The 18,715-nt window shown below is 46.9% G+C and overlaps 1 protein-coding gene across 1 annotated transcript in view; it reads right to left on the reverse strand.

Moving 5' to 3' along the window:
* LOC146035519 (coagulation factor VIII-like) overlaps positions 1 to 18,715 on the reverse strand; it is a 215,182-nt gene that overhangs the window by 177,781 nt on the left and 18,686 nt on the right. The window contains exon 5 of the mRNA XM_083159025.1: positions 7,555 to 7,626. Coding sequence (XP_083015151.1) covers positions 7,555 to 7,626 — 72 coding nt within the window. The remainder of the gene's footprint in view (positions 1 to 7,554; positions 7,627 to 18,715) is intronic.

Here is an 18,715-nt window from a genome sequence, read left to right on the forward strand (position 1 = left end):
CCACAAAACAGTTGTTGACAGCTAGTGGCAGTGCGGTCTGTTAACAATATAGTTAGGGCAAAAGCTATTGCAGTCCATGGGTTCGGAATGAAACAAAGTCATAAAAAAGCACGAAATGGGTTGAAACTCATTGAGACCATTGGGTTGCACAATTCTGTCTATGTATCCACTTGTATTCAAGTTTAAGAAGAAACTGGCCTCTGTCACCCCCACGTAAGCTGGGTGGGATACAGTCAATCATTTTGTATCTTAGAAACTGTGATTACACTCCTTCCAGTGTTTGGCAACCGGTTGGTCCGGCCCCTTGTTGCTCAGCCCTGCCCGAATACTGGATTTGTGCAAGGCAATCATGCTAGATGCTGTGGTAAATTTGTTATCTGGATCCATCATGGATGTAAAATTCTCTTGGGTATCATCCCAAAACAACAGGGTGTCTTCTATGTAGCGGAAATATGCTTTAATTCCGGATGCTTTGGAGGAACACGAGAAGAACAGGTCACATTCAACTTCGGGCATGAAAATGTTGGCCTAGCTCGGGGCTACACAAGATGCCATAGCCACTCCTGACTGTTGTATATAGAATGTGTTATCAAAGAGAAAGTAATTATGTGATAATGCTAGATTTAATAGATCCATGAAGAAATTGATGTCAGGTCCCTTGTACATTCCACTGCTCTGGACAACTCTCCTCACTGCCCCAAGGCCCCTACCATGCAGGATACTTGTGTAGAGTGAAACTACATCAATGGTACAGAGAAAGTATCTGGTGGGAAATAGCAATAATTGCTGTAGATGCAGTAAAAGGGGTGTGGTATAGTAGCCCGACAGTCGGGATTCCTACAGTCATTAGTCAGACGTCGGAATCCTGACTGCACAGCATGGGGAGCGCAATGAAGCCCCTTGCGGGCTCGCTGCGCTCGCCACGCTGCGGGCACGGTGGCGAGCTGCGCTCGCCACCTATTTTATTCTCCCTCTATGGGGGTCGTGGACCCCCACGAGGGAGCAGTCGGGATTCCGACATCGGAGGAATGACTGTCGGAATCCCGACTGTCGGGGAGCCGTCCGGCACCCCAGTAAAAGAGCATTGGTATATTTAAGATGCATGTGTTGCTTCTGCACTATAGATTGCAGAAATAAGTCCAGAAACTGTGCTGCAGTATAATAGAGCAAGTCTCTGGCTGCAATAATCGGTCTGCCAGGTGGCTTAATAGCGTCTTTATGCAGTTTAGTTTTAGCGTCTTTATGCAGTTTGTGTATACACAAAAGGGGCACCTTCGGATGTTCAATGCTGAGCACTATCCCGATATCATTAGGTTAGAAGCAACCACTTCTGCCAGAATTTGGTCAAGTTTACATTTGTAGACTGAGGTAGGGTCCTCAGTGCGTCCGCCAATTGTTGCTAGACCTCATCTGTGTAGGTGGACACGTCCTTAAAGAACAATGGTTCCCCCCTTATTAACCGATCTAATAATGATATCCTTGTAGCCAGTGGTCGAAGTGGAAATTTTGAAGTGGGGGTATGGAAATTTTGAAGTGGGGGTATGGAAAAGTAAAGAGTGAATATAGTGCGCACCTTCGGACACCCCCCTGTCCATCAATGTCCCCTGCCAGACTGCCCCGTTGTACAGGGGTATTACAAAAGCACAATATGTGCTGCTGAGTGATCAGAGAGCATCCTGAGGGGGAAAAAAAACTTTTTTTTTATCTTCAGATTAAAGTGGGGGTATGCCATACCCCCGTATACCGCCCCACTTCGACCACTGCTTGTAGCTGTTAAGATCATTCAGAGTGTTACATTCAGCAAGGGATAAATTCCTCCGTATCTTCTTTTGATGTGCATGTATTGAGGACATCTTTGGCTAATAAATCCTGTAAAGCTCTTTATCGCTGGGTTAGAGGAAGCCGGATCAAACATACTTTTTTACATAGCTTAAGTGCCTGTGTGGATACTTGTGAAGCTGCACCGAAGTGCTCACTAAGCCTTAGTCTGCGGCCAAATTTGTATAGATCAATCTGGTCTTCAAAAGGGTCTGGGGTGTGTGTGGGCACAAATGACAATCCTTTATTAAAGTACTTCCATTTCTATTTTACTTAAAGTTCTCTTGGAGAGATCAAAAACTATGTTTTCTTTTCTGATTTCTTTTTTGATTTGCCTGTAGCACTAACTGCCTCTTCAGGGGGGGGGGGTGTCTTCTTCTAAAGGAGTACTCTTTGCTCTGGTTGTGCCTCCTAAAGGGGGTTTCTTTCTCTCTGTTAACCGTTTCAAGTTTGGTTTTCTGGAATTGGATAAGTTCTTGACGACAGAGGTGCCGATTTATGTTTTTGCTGGTGGGTGCTCAAGCCTGTTGAAAGGCTCAACAAGCAAATACAGTGGCCCGGCATTGGGACTCTGAGTTACGGGCACTTGAGTGCTCATTAATTCCTGTGGGTGCTCGGGCTCTTGAGCACCCACATAAATCTGCGCCTATGCTTGACAATACTTGTCAATCTGGGTATTATGTTGTGAAAGCCAATCTTGCGTCTTGTCAGCCTTAGTTGCTGACAAATAAGCGGTTCAAAGGCCACAATTTTATCCTTGATGAGGTTTAATTCTCTCTTTGATTCTTCGATAACAAGCAATATAAGATAGTTAGAACATTTATTAAGAACTGAGGTCCATCTCCGGCAGAAATCTATATTGTGTCTGCCGATCGTAGGTACGTTCTTTATCCAGAAGCCACAGGGAATTTTTTTCTCCCGGTAATTATCAGACAGTGGTAATCCTGTCTACTTTTAGCAATTGGCATAAATCCTTCATGAGTCTAGACACAAAAGGTGTACCTAGGTCCGTTAAGACCTCTTTCGGTATTCCTAAGCAGGTATACATGGTTATTAGTAGCGCTCATATTTCATATTGCACAGGGGTATATCCTCTGGGTACCTGGTGGCATAGCCAACTACCACCAATATGGATTGTGCCCTCGAGAAGATTTTTCCACTGGGCCTTTCAGATCCATACAAATCTTCTCAAAATGATAGGGAGGGGTAGAAGTGGAACCCTAAAGTCTGGCCGTGGGGCTGTCCTCTGGCACACTGGGCATTCCTGAAAATACCTCATAATGGAAGCATAGATGCCGGGCCGAAAGAACCTTACCTGGATGCGTTGGAGTGTTTTCTCCTCCCCCAGTTGGCCACCCCACGAATGCATATGTGCCGCTTCTAATCCCAACCGCTCCATTTTTCGGGGAACTAAGAGCTGATCTACCCTTTTCTCTTGTTCAGTAGCAACACAACAAAGCAAATCCCTTTTCAAAACAAAAAGGGTACCCCCTCTGATGGTAAAGCATCCATTACCTTGCCATTAACCACTTTAACAGTCTCAAAGGCGTGTACCAAACTGTCATTGTGCTGATCTCTCCTAAAGTCTTCTAGTGATATATTTTCACCAACTGGATTCCATTGGGCCTCAGACTCAGTTTCTTGGGTTTGTTCTGGACTGGCAGTAGCTCTCCCGAATGCCAAACTTTGGTTTCTGGCTCCTGAGTTGCAGTGACTAACTGTTTGTTGGTGTCATGCCATGTAACCAGCTGCTGCAGCAATGGAAAGTCACGGTCCAGGATCAACTGATAAGGTAGTTCAAGGATAAGCTCAACTGATAAGGTAGTTCAAGGCCAGCCATTACCACCTTTAGTGGCTGGCCTTGAATGGTCAGGGGTAAGTACACTAGACACATGGTCACTCCTCCACTTCGCCATAAATGCACAATACCTTGACAGGAGGCAGGACCTTGTCAGCTCCTGGAGAAACCACATTGGCAGCCACAATAGTGAGCTCACTGCCAGTATTCACCAGTGCCCAGATCTCCTGGCCCTCCAACCGCACCAGCACCTGGAACAGGGAGGACTCTGTTTGGGATACACCCACAGCCGCCATGCTGACCAACGGCAGAGCTGTTTTCCCTGCACTGCAATCCATTGGCTCAACTTATTCCGGGCAGTCCTGCCACATATGACTAGGCTTGCCATACTCAAAGCACACCAATGGAGGTGGAGGTGGTTTACCTTGCTTTATTCAGCTTTCCCAGCATCAGGTGCCACTCAATCACCACTGCCAACTCCTCAAATGTCTTGAGGTCAGCCTGAAGGGCCCACTGCTGCACCGAACCTTCTAACACCTACATAGCATGGTTCAGTGCGACTATCTCCACAATCCTCACTGCAGAGTTTTTAATCCAGCTGCAACCAGGCCCCTGCCAGTCAGGCTAGTTTGGCCAGCTGAAGCCTGGGAGCCTAAGAGTCCTCCAGCCACCAGTCATGGAATTCCTACACCTTGCTGGGCCCCATCACTCCAATCCTTTTTAAGAACAGGATAGGAGCATGGCTCAGGCACAGTCATATCTGTCATGAGCCATCAGTGGCTCATTCCTGTTACATAATTCTGTCTGTTTGCATACCATGTTTGCTGGTGTATAGTTTTTGCACTGTGGAGCTGCAGCCTGACTCCTGTGTCCTCCAGGTGCAGTGCAGCTGCTGGTTGATTAAACATTTGCTCTGGGCCTCCTCATTAAGGGAGCTTGTCAGCCTTGGCTATTCTGATTGGGAGTGTTTCCTTTATCTCCCATGCTGCCTTTCACCAAGGTGCTGGTGGTTCTGCTAGTGCAGCCTGTCCAGTCTGTTTCCCTGTCTTGGTGCAGTCTGTCTGAATCTGTTCTCTGGTCATCAGCCATATTCCTCAGCCCTCCTGACCCTGCCATGGTCCAGTGTTCCTGGTGCTTTCCATTCTGCAGAGGATTAAGCTCAGATGGAGCAGGCTTTGCAGGGACTGGCGATTCTATCACTAGCCCCCGCCAGCAGCAGGCTCTCGCCAGGGGCCTGTGCGCACGAGACGCTTGTGCACATTCCGTGGCTACGGAGCTGGCTCTGCCGTCTGCCACCTCCCCCGGTGCCCCTCGCCGCCCTGCCATCCCCCCTATCCCTGCCCGTCTCCCTGAAGAGGAGACTGGCAGGATGCCACCGCGGCGCACTCTTGAAACTGGGACGCACGTCCCAATCAGATGAAATGCCTCTGCACCGACGATCGCCAGCGCAGGCATGCTGGCGATCCCCAACCAAGGATCAGATGCGCTCTATCTCTAAGTGTTGGTTTTCCATCTACAGTATTTCTGCTTTTGTCCTGTTAGAGTTTATCTGTTCGGAGTATATGTTCTCTCTTATTAGGGGTTTTTGCCATCCAGCACCACACGGGTTATATTATGTAATATTAACATCTTCATGCATTGTTGCATTTATGCCATTAGCCAGGACATATTGTGTTTACATCCTGCTGTATTTCTGTTGTTACAAGTGTGGGTGTGAGGAATTACTTATTTGCATAACATCTTCTTGCATTGTTGCATTCCTGGGAGTTCAGTGGAGGATTGCTCCCATATTCCTCCACTCAACTCCTTGGTGTTTCATTCTGACCTGTGTAGGGCTTACTTATTATAAAAGTCAGTTATCCCTTTGTCCTTCTCTCAGTTTTGGTTGATGCGTTGTCCTACATAAGACCTGGGGGCATCGGGGTTGGAGCAGGCCTAACTCGTACGCGGCTGCTATAGGTGAAGTCTAGCACTGCATGCCTCAATCAACCACTGGGAGAGACAACAGAGTTATTATAGGTGTCGCTGTGATCCTCACCACTCAAAGACACGGCCTCACAGTCTAGTCTGGAATCCCCTCAAAGTCCTTACAATATCCACATATGCTTGCTGTGCCTCCCCTGATAAACAAGGAGCCAGCCAGTCAGACGATTCCATTGCAAGCCATACCAGGAAAGCCTCTATATCATCAGCAGGGGTAGGCTTCATTAGCATTTCCTGCTCTGGCTCACTTTTTTAGTGCTTTTAACTTATCACACAACATTTGAATTTGAGTCTGCTGGCTCTACTTCTGGTCTTGCTGCCTTTCAGAAGTTACTGCTGTCTTCTGCTGCCCCTCATTCATCATCTGGACCTGAGCCTGCTGGCTCTGTATGTGGGTTTGTTGCCCACCCACCATATTCTGTAAGTTCAGCAAACTTTTTTAGTAATTCCTCCATATTGCCCTGCTCTTTCCCTTTAAGGGCAAACCTAGGAATTTTAATATAATGTGCCAGACTTATTAAACAGACCAAGCCACCACATGCCTGCTTTGCTGTCTATTTAACAAACAACAGCAAACTATGTTTCAATAATGCTGCGTGCCTCTTGCACTGCAAGCACAATGCATAACCAGAGAGGGTAAAAAAACGGTACTTGTGTATTATCTGGGCGCCCGATTTTTTCATCGCACGTTAAAAAATCACATCGAATCGCATACAATCATATCACATGCGATGCGATGTGAGACGATTTTTAATCGCACAGGCACCCAGATGCCTGATTTTTATGTTAAATGCCCCCCCCCCCCAGACCCGAACTTTGATGGTACACCCACCCTGATATGTGATTACTATGTTAAATGGCCCCCCATTGTTAACGCCACCCCACTATCAACGCCAACCCAAAGCATGGCGAGCGCAGCGAGCCCGCGAGGGGCGGCGGTACGCGTCCTCCAACCTTTTCATACCCCCACTATCCACGTCGGCATGGAGTTGATTTCATATAGTGTGGCAAGCGCAGCGAGCCACCGAGCCCGAAGCGTGGCGAGCGCAGCGAGCCCCGCAAGGGGATGCGGAATACATGTGAAGTAATACGTGTCCGCTCGCCACGCTTCGGGCTTGGTGGCTCGCTGCGCCCGCCACACTATATAAACTGAACTCCACGCTGACGTGGATAGTGGGGGTATGAAAAGGTTGTAGGATGCATACTGCTCGCCACGCTTCGGGTTGGCGTTGATACTGGGGTGGAGTTAACAAGGGGGGGGGGGCATTTCACATTGTAATCAGGCATCAGGGTGCCTGTACAATGTATTATCGGGTATAATCGCGTCACATCGCATGCCACTAGTTAAGCGATGCGACGCGATATTAAAATTGTACACTCCTCCCGGGAAAGGCTCAAAATCGGGTCCAATTGCATCGCATGCCTTAACTAGTGCCATGCAATGCGATATATTGGGCGCCCAGATAATACACAAGTACCAAAAAAACTTGCTGTTTAAACACCGGTAGCTTACCAACAGTTTTCTGCTGTATACAGTGTAGATTGCTCATATTCTCTACCAATTGTGACAAGGATCACAAACAAGAGGACTCAGAGGAAGACGTCAGTGTTTATTTTCACAGATGATCACAGATGACAGGCAGTAGCATACAGGTAATCTATGTATAACAGATTATTGAAAGACTACAATGATCTCTACAATAGTCCACCCGCTGCCTATCACTTGGGTAGTTATCATCAAGAGCAAGGTCACTCTGCCCTTGAAACCGTTATATCAGGAAATACCAGATGCTTCTGATTAGACACCTGGGTTCTGCTACTGCTCTAAAACCTGGTCTGGATCATCCACATGACTTTCATGTGGGGAGATGCTGACTCTGCCACACCAGATAAAGTAGCTGTGTAAAGAGCCATATTGCCCATTATTAGCAAACAGACATAATCTAAAAACATACCTTCATTAAATATAGCCAAAACAATGATTTTTTCCTGAATTCCATGTTGATATCCATCATCTGTAAGGGACCCTATAAAAGATATAATTAAATTAGAAATAATCTACTACAGGCCTAGCCAACCTGTGGCTCTCCATGGTGGGACTTGTAGTTTCACAACAGCTGGAAAGCCACAGGTTAGCCAGACCTGCTCTACTAGGATTCTAATAACACAAATATAATATAAATGTACATTAATTTGAGCAATGTACAGAAGATACAGCAATGACTATAATCAAACCTCCCAACTGGGGTTTTTGAGTCCCAGTCCCACGTCTCACCCATGGCCGGCAGTATCCATACCTCCCAACTGTCCCGCTAAATGCGGGAACGTCACGATTTTTGGAGAAATTCCCGCGTCCCTCCCACGGCCGTCGGTGTCCCACTGCGGGGGGGGGGGCAGTTGGAGTTCCCCCCAATCTGACCGAATAGACGCACAGCGTCTATTCGCGGCCGAAAACGGGGGCGCGGCTTAATTGCATAAGCCGTGCCCTCATTTGCATATACTATGCCCCCTTTTCGGGCGCTATTCGTGTCCCTATTCTACAATGAAGAAAGTTGGAAGGTATGAGGGGGGGGGGGGGAGAGTTGGAAGTTCTCCCTGCCTGGTGCTACTCTGAACAGAGCAGCAGTGAATAGATGCTGTGCGCATGCACATAGCGTCTATTCTTGGAGACAGTGAGGCTGGGGGCATGGTCAGTGAAAACGGGGTTTATCCTAGCACGAGTGATGTAATTTGTATACCACAACCCAAGCCACTAGACCACGGGTGTCAAACACAAGGCCCGCGGGCCAAATCCGGCCCGCCAGACCTCGTCATGTGGCCCGCGCAAGGAGATAGCATGCAGGGGCAGTGTGTCTAAAACAGGAGTGTTGCGGGCCGCGTCCACATCCGCGCCCGCCTTACCTGTTCCTCCACTGTCGGCTGCCATGTTCCTGTAGGCACATATGTATGCGGCTACAGAAACATGGCCGCCGGCCTCCACGGCTACGTGGAGGGGGGCCCGGCCGCCTGTTCCCTCTGATGCCCGGCAGTGACAGACACTGGGTGGGGACGTCATGACGATGACGTCGCCCGCCCAGAGCCGAATTTCCCATTAGGCACGTGAGGCACGTGCCTAGGGGCGGCACATGTTTGGGGGCGGCACTTGGATGCCTGTGATAGTACTGTCAGCCCAAAATGTACCAATAACTGAAAAATATCCACTGTACTGTACTATATTCCATCTTAAATAGAGTGTAAATGGATAGGACATGCAGATACTGCCCCTGTAAACTGTCCAACTTAGTAAATATGTATTCATAATAAAAGAACATGTCACAGGTAGTGGCTCTTTTTATAAATCCATTATATTTGCTATTATCAAATGAGGGCTTATAAGTAAACAATAAAAATAATAGACGGGGTGGGGGGGGGGGCGGCGTTATTGTTGCGCCTAGGGGCGCCTTCATCCCAAAATCCGCCCCTGCGCCCGCCCATGCGTCTGTAGAGAAGTAGGAGCAGGCAGGGAAGCTGGTCCGGGAGTCGGGGACAGTGTGGCCGTAGCAAGCAGTGAAGAAAAGCTGGAAGCCGCAGCAGCTGCAGGACAGACGGAGAAACAGTAAGTGAGGATGAGGATCACACTCACAATAAAAAAAAAATATATATCTGCTGTTTCCTGAGGTGTCCCCGTGTATAATAATAATAATGCCATGACACCACAGGCTGCTCCTCCTGTATAATCATTTATGTGTCATGGCATTACTTTTATTATATTATACAGGGGGAGCAGTCTGTGGTGTCATGGCATTATTATTATACAGGGGGAGCAGCTTGTGGTGTCATGGCATTCATTTTATATTATACAGGGGGAGCAGCCTGTGGTGTCATGGCATTATAATTATACAGGGGGACCTACAGATACAACCGGCCCTTTGAGGGTGACCAAACTGCTGATGCGGCCCCCGGTGAATTTGAGTTTGACACCCCTGCCCTAGACCATGCCCACAAACTTCGGGGGTCCCGATCTCTAGACTTTAAATTATATTATAGTCACCTTACAAGTATCTTTCTGTTACAGTTCTTATTAAAATGTTGAACGGTAAGAGCATATTATATTATTGTTACACTTCCTGATGTACAGTACATTGCATAAACATAACTTTTCTGATTGCAGTCTGCACTAGGACACCACTACACACAGGACTAGTAACAGGTGGGGTCAAATGAAACATCTGTACCAGGTCCCAACCTTATCAGGGTTCCGTGCACTACCACCTATCCTTCCCTTGTCTATACAGCTAGATGGAGCAGGACTGCTGCATTGCACTGTGAATATTAATACAGGACTATTACATTGCATCGTGAATATTAATTATCTGTGATTTTTGTAATCTCCTATATATTTCGCCAGATCTGTCACTCAAACACTGTCATAGGCAAATGTAGAGGGGGTTTCTGGTTGCTTGGGAGCCCCCCTCCTCTTGGCAAGTGCTTTAAATTATGACAATAGCACTGGTATATAATATGATTAATAGAGCTGCCACCACACCATGCAGTGTAAGGGATAGAGCAGAGCTGCTGCACATGCCCAGTGTACCAGCTTCTTCTACCACATTTACTGTACGTGTCGATCTGAGCCCTTAACCCCTTACCGCCGCAGCCTGTTTTTGCCTTCCTGACAGAGCCCTTTTTTTCAAATCTGACATGTATCACTTTATGTGGGGATAACTTTTTATTGCTTTTACTTATCCCAGTGATTTTGAGATTGTTTTCTCGTGACACATTGTACTTTAAGTTAGTGGTAAATTTTGGTCGATACAGTCTGTGTTTATATGTGAAAAATACCAAAATGTCGTAAAAAAATTGAAAATTTTGCAATTTGCAAAATGTTAAATTTTCTGCTTGTGAGACAAATAATCATACCACTCAAAATAGTTAATAACTAACAAAGACCATATGTCTACTTTATGTTGCCATCATTATTTCAACCTCCTTTTAATTTTTTTGGACACTAGGAGGCTTAAAATATGAATAGCAAATTCTCAAATTTTCAAGAAAATTTCAAACACAGATTTTTTTTTAGGGACCAGTTCAGTTCTGATGTGACTTTGAGGAACTTGTATGTGAGACACCCCCATAAATGATGCCATTTCAAAAACTGCACCCCTCACAGTATTTAAAACAGCATTTTGGAAGTTTGTTAACCCTTTAGGTGTTTCACAGGAATTAAAAATTTCATTTTTTTAGCAGATTTTCAATTTTAATAAATTTTTCTAAGGAACACAGTAGATTTTACTAGAGAAATGTGACTAAAAATTGATTCCCCCAATTCTTTTGTTTTCATAAATATCCTATATGTGGCCCTAGTGTGCACGTTGACCAAACCACAGGCTTCATAATAGAAGGAGCACCTACTTGATTTTGGAGCCTCCTTTTTATGAGATTATTTTTTAGGCACCATGTAGGTTTCTAGGCACCATAAGATGCTAAAAGTTAAGAACCTCCCCCACAAGTGACCCCATTTTGCAAACTACACCCCTCAGGGAATTCATCTAGGGGTATAGTGTACATTTCAAACCCCCAGGGGTTTCACCAATTTTTGTACAACTGGGCTGTGAAAATGAAAAATTACATTTTTTTACACAAAAATGCAGTTCTGGCTCAAAATTTTTCATTTTTACAAGGAATGAAGGAGACAAAGCACCCCAAAATCTGTGCCGCAATTTCTCCCGAGTACGGCAATGCCTCATATGTGACCAAAAAATACCATTTGGGTGCATGGCAGGACTCAGAAGGGAAGGAGCGATATTTGGATTTTGCAGCACAGATTCTGGTGGAATGTATGGTGGGTGCTATGTCGCATTAGCAAGACCCCCGAAGCACCAATACAGTGGAACCCCCCCACAAGTGACCCCATTTTGCAAACTACACCCCTCAGGGAATTCATCTAGGTGTATAGTGTACATTTCAAACCCCCAGGGGTTTCACCAATTTTGGTACAACTGGGCTGTGAAAATTAAAAATTACATTTTTTTACACAAAAATGCAGTTCTGGCTCAAAATTTTTCATTTTCACAAGGAATGAAGTAGACAAAGCATCCCAAAATCTGTGCCGCAATTTCTCCCGAGTACGGCAATGCCTCATATGTGACCAAAAAATACCATTTGGGTGCATGGCAGGACTCAGAAGGGAAGGAGTGATATTTGGATTTTGCAGCACAGATTCTGGTGGAATGAATGGTGGGTGCTATGTCGCATTAGCAAGACCCCCGAAGCACCAATACAGTGGAACCCCCCCACAAGTGACCCCATTTTGCAAACTACACCCCTCAGGGAATTCATCTAGGGGTATAGTGTACATTTCAAACCCCCAGGGGTTTCACCAATTTTGGTACAACTGGGCTGTGAAAATGAAAAATTACATTTTTTTACACAAAAATGCAGTTCTGGCTCAAAATTTTTCATTTTCACAAGGAATGAAGGAGACAAAGCACCCCAAAATCTGTGCCGCAATTTCTCCCGAGTACGGCAATGCCTCATATGTGACCAAAAAATACCATTTGGGTGCATGGCAGGACTCAGAAGGGAAGGAGTGATATTTGGATTTTGCAGCACAGATTCTGGTGGAATGAATGGTGGGTGCTATGTCGCATTAGCAAGGCCCCCGAAGCACGGTGAAATGATGAACCTAATAATCCATAGATGTGTGGTATATTTTAAAACACTCCTTCATACATAGGCCGGGTTTGTCGGGGCAAGTTTCACAGTGGAAAATAGTTTGCTTTCTTATTCCCTTTTTATAGCAAACTTTGCACCTTTTTTGTGTCCTGCCCTTTTTTTCAGTGGAGGGGATTTTGTTAGGAAAATGCTGCCCTGATACAATACGGGGGCCAGTACTAGAAGTACTGGGGCCAGTACTAGAAGTACTGGGGCCCTCTGCCTGCTGGTTCCCAAATATTAGGCCCTTTATGACTTCCTCTTGAAAGTGCATAAATGTCCCCGTCTGGCTGGTAGAACGGAATAGTACGTAAGCGTTATACAGTGCCATCTGGATGATATACACGGCCAGCTTCTTATACCATATTTTTGTTTTCCGCAGGGCACTGTACGGCTTCAGTACCTGATCTGAAAGATCCACTCCGCCCATGTACTTATTGTAATCTAGGATACAAATAGGTTTTGAGGTGTGGGTACTGGTACCTCGTACAGGGACGGAGGTGGTACTGTCTCCGTAAATTGTTGTCAGTATAAGGACATCCCTCTTGTCCTTATATTTGACCAACAACATATTTTCGGTGGATTGTGCCCTGCTTTCACCCTCTCTCAGTAATTGGGCAACGTGCGTTTTTGGGAGGCCTCTTTGGTTCTTGCGCACAGTACCGCAAGCTGCTGAACCTCTTGAACCAAGGGCCTTAAACAGGGGGATGCTGGTGTAAAAGTTATCCACATAGAGGTGATAACCCTTATCCAGGAAGGGGTGCACTAAATCCCAGACAATCTTTCCACTAACACCTACGAGGGAGGAGGGGCATTCTGGCGGTTCAATTCTTGTGTCCTTCCCTTCATATACCCTAAACCTGTGGGTGTACCCTGAGGTACTTTCGCACAGCTTATACATTTTTATGCCATACCTTGCCCTCTTATTGGGAAGGTACTGGCGGAATTTAACCCTTCCTTTAAAATGTATAAGTGACTCGTCTACACAAATGAATTTTTCGGGGATGTACATCTCAGCAAATTTGGCGCTGAAATGATCAATGACCGGCCTGACTTTGAATAGCCGGTCAAAGGTGGGATCATCTCTGGGTGGGCACTGTGCATTATTGTTGTAATGCAAAAATTTAAGGATCGTCTCAAAACGAGTCCGGGTCATGGCCATACGATAAAGTGGGGTGCTGTACAGAACATCTGTACTCCAATATTGTCTAATTTCTGGCTTTTTAACTATGCCCATATGTAACACCAGACCCCAAAACGTCATCATCTCTACTGCATCTACAGGGGTCCACCTAGCAAATGATGACGTGGGGTTTTGGGCAATAAACTGCTGGGCATATAAATTACTTTGGTCCACCATTAAATTTATAAAATCATCAGAGAAAAAGACTTTGAAAAAGTCAATTTCTTTGAGGCCTGTAGTATCAAATTGGATTCCTGGGTTGGCCAAAAACTCAGGAACCTGGGGCTCAAAATTGTCTGGTGGTGGGGTCCATACGAGATCAATCATTGGGGGGGGGGGGTCTCAGCTGCTCTACGGGGGCGTCTTTGAGGGGGTCCCTCATCACTAGAGGAGGAAGAGGAGGTTAAGACCAATGCGATAAATTCATCGCTTTCATCACTGGCTGTGTCAGTGTCAGAGGCAATAAGGGCATATGCCTCCTCCGCTGAAAACAGTCTTTGGGATGATTGGGACATTTTTATTAGTTTTGTGTTTGTGTAAGTGTAGTGTTTCAACACGTGTATAGTGTAGGGGGGGTACAAACTTTATTTCAACACGGGGGGTATGTAGTGTGTATGTAGTGCTTTAACACGTGTAAGTGCACTTAAGGGGCAGCAGCTTCAAGGCAGCTTTTGGTACAACCTTGAAGGGGTTAAAAGAAAAAAAAATGCTCCTGCGCCAAAAATTGAGCACAGATGTTGGTCAGTAACGTCCGTCACTGATCAGCGCTCAGCGGCCACAGGACACCCACAAAATCACCGTGGGTGTAAACAAAATAAAAAAAAAGACCCCACAGCACCCTCCAAAAAAAAAAAAATGCTGATCAGTCAAAGGCAACAGGAATTTGATCCAAAAAAAAAAAAAATTAGATCAACCCTGTGCCAAAAATGCTGATCAGTGATGTACGTCACTGATCAGCACTCAGCGACCACAGGACACCCACAAAATCACCGTGGGTGTAAAAAAAATAAAAAAAGACCCCACAGCACCCTCCAAAAATAATAAATAAAAAAAAACTGCTGATCAGTCAAAGGCAACAGGAATTTGATCCAAAAAAAAAAAATTAGATCAACCCTGTGCCAAAAATGCTGATCAGTGATGTACGTCACTGATCAGCGCTCAGCGGCCAGAGGACACCCACAAAATCACCGTGGGTGTAAAAAAAAATTAAAAAAAAGACCCCACAGCACCCTCAAAAAAAAAAAAAAAAAACTGCTGATCAGTGATGCAACACTGATTAGCAGTGAGGGGCAGCAGGCGCGCAACTGTTGGCGCAACCTGACGGGGTATATATAAAAAAAAAACCTGCACCCCAAAAAGTTGCTGATCAGTTAATTTATACTGATCAGCACAAATGGGGGGCAGGAAAAAAAGCAGTGCAGAGGGTTAAGCCCGTCTGCACTGCAATCAGCCACAGGGGGCAGGAGAGACAAAATTATATTTTACTATGATGCTGCAGCAGCAGAAGCAGGCAGCAGGCAGCACGGATGCCACCACACCACCAACGCTGATCGAGGTCAGATAGGTCAGATAGGCATGGAGACCGCTCTGCACGCTGTTCCTGACCGGAATGGCGGCGGCAGGGCGGTCTCCGTTACTTTCACTGAGGTGCAATGGCTGTGATTGGTCCGTCGGTCCGACGGACCAATCACAGCCTTGGGGGCAGGTGGGACCAGGTGGGATCACCACCAAAGACCCCTTTACACTCGGTGGTGATTGGTGCTGTACCGATCAAGTACCAATCACCACCGATCCCTGTGTTACCGAGCGCCGATATTGGCCGGAACACAGAAAACGCTGCAATTGGCTGTTCACATTTGAACAGCCAATCGCAGCGATCGCCGATGGGGGGGGCATCGCTGCCCCCCCTGGGCCACGAGGGAAGATATCTGCTGTCAGGGACAGCAGCCATCTTCCCTCTGTCACTGCTTCTATAGACGCGGTGACACTTTAAAGTCATGGCATACATTTATGCCATGTGTCGGGAAGTACATCCCGACCATGACGTAAATGTATGCCAAATGTCGGGAAGGGGTTAAACATCGCAATGGACCAGAGAGTAGCTGCCAGCAGGAAGAGACAGGAGCCTTACCTTGAAGTGGGAGATTGTAAGCTTAGAAAGTGCAGTAGTGGCTCTATTATGTTTGTGTGTTTATTTATTATGAGAGGTTTAATCTTTTCCTGACCACTTATCTGATTTAAATGTTTGAAACAGACTATACTATAGACCATCTGTATTTTTAATTATTAATACTGTATTCCATACAGTATCCAGTGTATAAAAAGAACAATTTTCAAGGCTGTTACTGCTCCCTCAGACTCCTGTACTTACTCCAATGTGCTGCAGCGTGGGAGATTTTGGATTATATTTGGAAACCCCCTCTAAAAAACCTGCATTATTTGTCACTGGAGTGTGTGTATAACGCTGGGCGGAGTCACTGATCTGGCCTAATATATAGGACAGATATAGGGGGGCAGTGGGACACACCACCATGTACATATGTGTACTGCTGGGTGCCCATGATTACGATGCTGCGATTTTCAGGGGGCAGGGAGAGGGCGGTGCTCCTGGCCTGGCATTGGTCGGCTGAGGCAGGGCTAGACCTGTGACTGTCTGCAGGAGCTGCTAATTCCATGAGTACATCGGCAACGGCTGCATTGGGAGGAGACAGGCGCATGCTCAGGGAACCGGACCCTCATGCCCTGACCCCCCCGGCCCGCAATGTGGGGGGCACTGCCCACTGCTGTTCCTGCTCCTGCCCGGGTGCCTGGTGGACGGAGCCGACCAGAGGATCCCCCCCACACATGATACGCTATTTCCCCTCTCACACACACCATGATCCTTCCGCACCCCGCGAGCTGACCCCCTTACACCAGTAGCTACAGGGCCGACTAGGACACACTACACACAATACACTGCAGACAGTCCGTGCCCATCCCCCACACACAAGTTAACTCTGCTACTGCAAGGAGAGAAAGGAAATCTCAAAGGCTGCTCCGCTCCTCCTATCCGCCCCCCCTCCACCTCAAAAAAGTGTTCTTGGAGCATTAGATCTGGCTTCTGCCCACCTTCTGGCTGTGGTGTGTTTAGATGGGACTTGCGCTGATAGTAGGGTGAAAGCGTGGGCAGAGAGAGGCTAACGGGTAAGCAGAGAGAAGCCACCACCCGCAAAATCCCCCAAACCAACCCTCACCCACCCGCCACTACACCACCCGCAGCACCCGCACATCCACCTATGGAAACACCACACTCCCGCACCTCACTCATAAACCATATTTCACGCAATAAAGCTGTTCACACTTTAAGGGGGCAGAGGAGCCCATTACAACGGTGTGAAGAGCGCCCGTAGGGCACGATGAATCACCTAGTAATAAAATAAACATTTATTATGCAATTTTATGAAAATATGCTGCTCATGGATGGTGAGATTCAGGGACGTAGGGAGGGTGGCTCCAGTGGAGCACATGCTCCAGGCCCCAAAAACATGGTGTGTGTAGCTCCTGCCAGAGGAGGGCACTTCTGTAGGCAGCGAGTTACTGCTGCTCACTCTCTGCCTGTCTCCTTTCTAGGGTTACAACCTTTTTGTTGAGAGATTACTGGAGAGTGGGCCACCCTTTGATCTGCCCCCAGTCCCAATCATTGACCCATCCCCAGCCCCACCCATTGCCTCACCTTATCATGTTTTTTCTTTCAATTCTATTCTTGATTTGGCACACCATAATGCCACTTACTCATTATGTCACACACATAATGCCCATTAAATGTGATGCCACATACCGCGATGCCATTGTTCATTGTTCCACACACCATTATGCCCATTACACGTTATGCCACATACCAAGATGCCCATTACACATTATGCCAAACACAGTGATGCCTATTACATGTTATGCCAGGACATCTAAAAAAAATTTAAATCTAGGAGCCAGGATGAAAGTGTAGGAGCCAGATAAACCAATAACAGGGACAGTGTGCGCCGTAGACATATGCCAAAAATTTACACCATAATACCCATTACAAGTCACACACACAATACATATTTTAATTAAATATACACATATTTATTTAGTGGCTCATTTGAACTAATGAGCCGCTAATTAAATATGCGCATATTTAAAGAACGGCTCCGCTATTTCCCATTCGCAGCAGGGACCTCTGCCGATGAAATGACAATCTCCTAATGGACCTTCCTCCGCGTCCTCCTCCTGAGCACTGAAGCACTGCCCGGATCCCCAGTGCCCCCGCTGTCTGTGCACCAGCCTCCTCCTGCATTATGCTTTCAGTAATCAGTCTGGGACCTGCCGACTATGCCCGCTGCCATGCGCTGCCCAGATGCAAGGTACCAGCTGCAAGGTACCAGGGGAGGGGGGGGGGGGTAACAGGTCAGGGGGGGAGGGGGTACCAGGTACCAGGGCAGGGGGGAGGGGGTACCAGGGCAGGGGGGGAAGCGAGGGTACCAGCTGGCAGGTATGGGGGAGGGGGGCTGGACAGGTACCAGGGGAAACGAGGGGTATAAACGGTATTACTGCAATGTGAATGGTACTTAAACAGTATTTAAAACGGTAATCTACTGCAATGTGAAAGCTAATACCGTTTTAAATACGGTTTAAAAATACCGGTTCTTTAAACGGCTTGGCAGTGGGAAAGCAGCATAATGGATTGCTGCTTTAAAAAAAATGGGAAAACTCTCCTAAAATCTCTCACTTTCTGAAACTCTCACCCTATTACATTTGGTCCATGGTCTTTCTTTAAAAATGAAAGTGAAAAGGGAGTTATGGGCTGCTACAACTCAGTGAAAAGCCTGTATGCATGAAAGGACTCATAGACGTTAGCTTTTCACCGAGTTGCAGGGACGGCACAACCCGGCCCTAGCATATTTTATTTATTATTTATTTATTTCAGGGTTGCCTACCATCCCGGAATGGCCGGGAGGGTCCAGGAAATCGGGTCCCCCTCCCGGCCCCCCGGAAAGGGGGGCAACCCTCCCGCATTAACCCCAATTCCCCGCAATCCGCCCCTCGGCGGGGGTCTGTGAGTAAAATGACGCGATCACTGTAGGCACGCCCCCAACCGGCATTGCACTGCGGGGGGTGTGGGTAAAATGACGCGATCACTGTAGGCACGCCCCCAACAGGAAAGCCCGTCTGTGGCCCTGTCCCCAATCTGCCTCTTTTTAGCTCCCGGCGATAGCCCCGCCCCC

This window comes from Crinia signifera, chromosome 9, assembly GCF_055691185.1.
Source record: "Crinia signifera chromosome 9, ASM5569118v1, whole genome shotgun sequence".
Taxonomy (NCBI): Eukaryota; Metazoa; Chordata; class Amphibia; order Anura; family Myobatrachidae; genus Crinia; species Crinia signifera.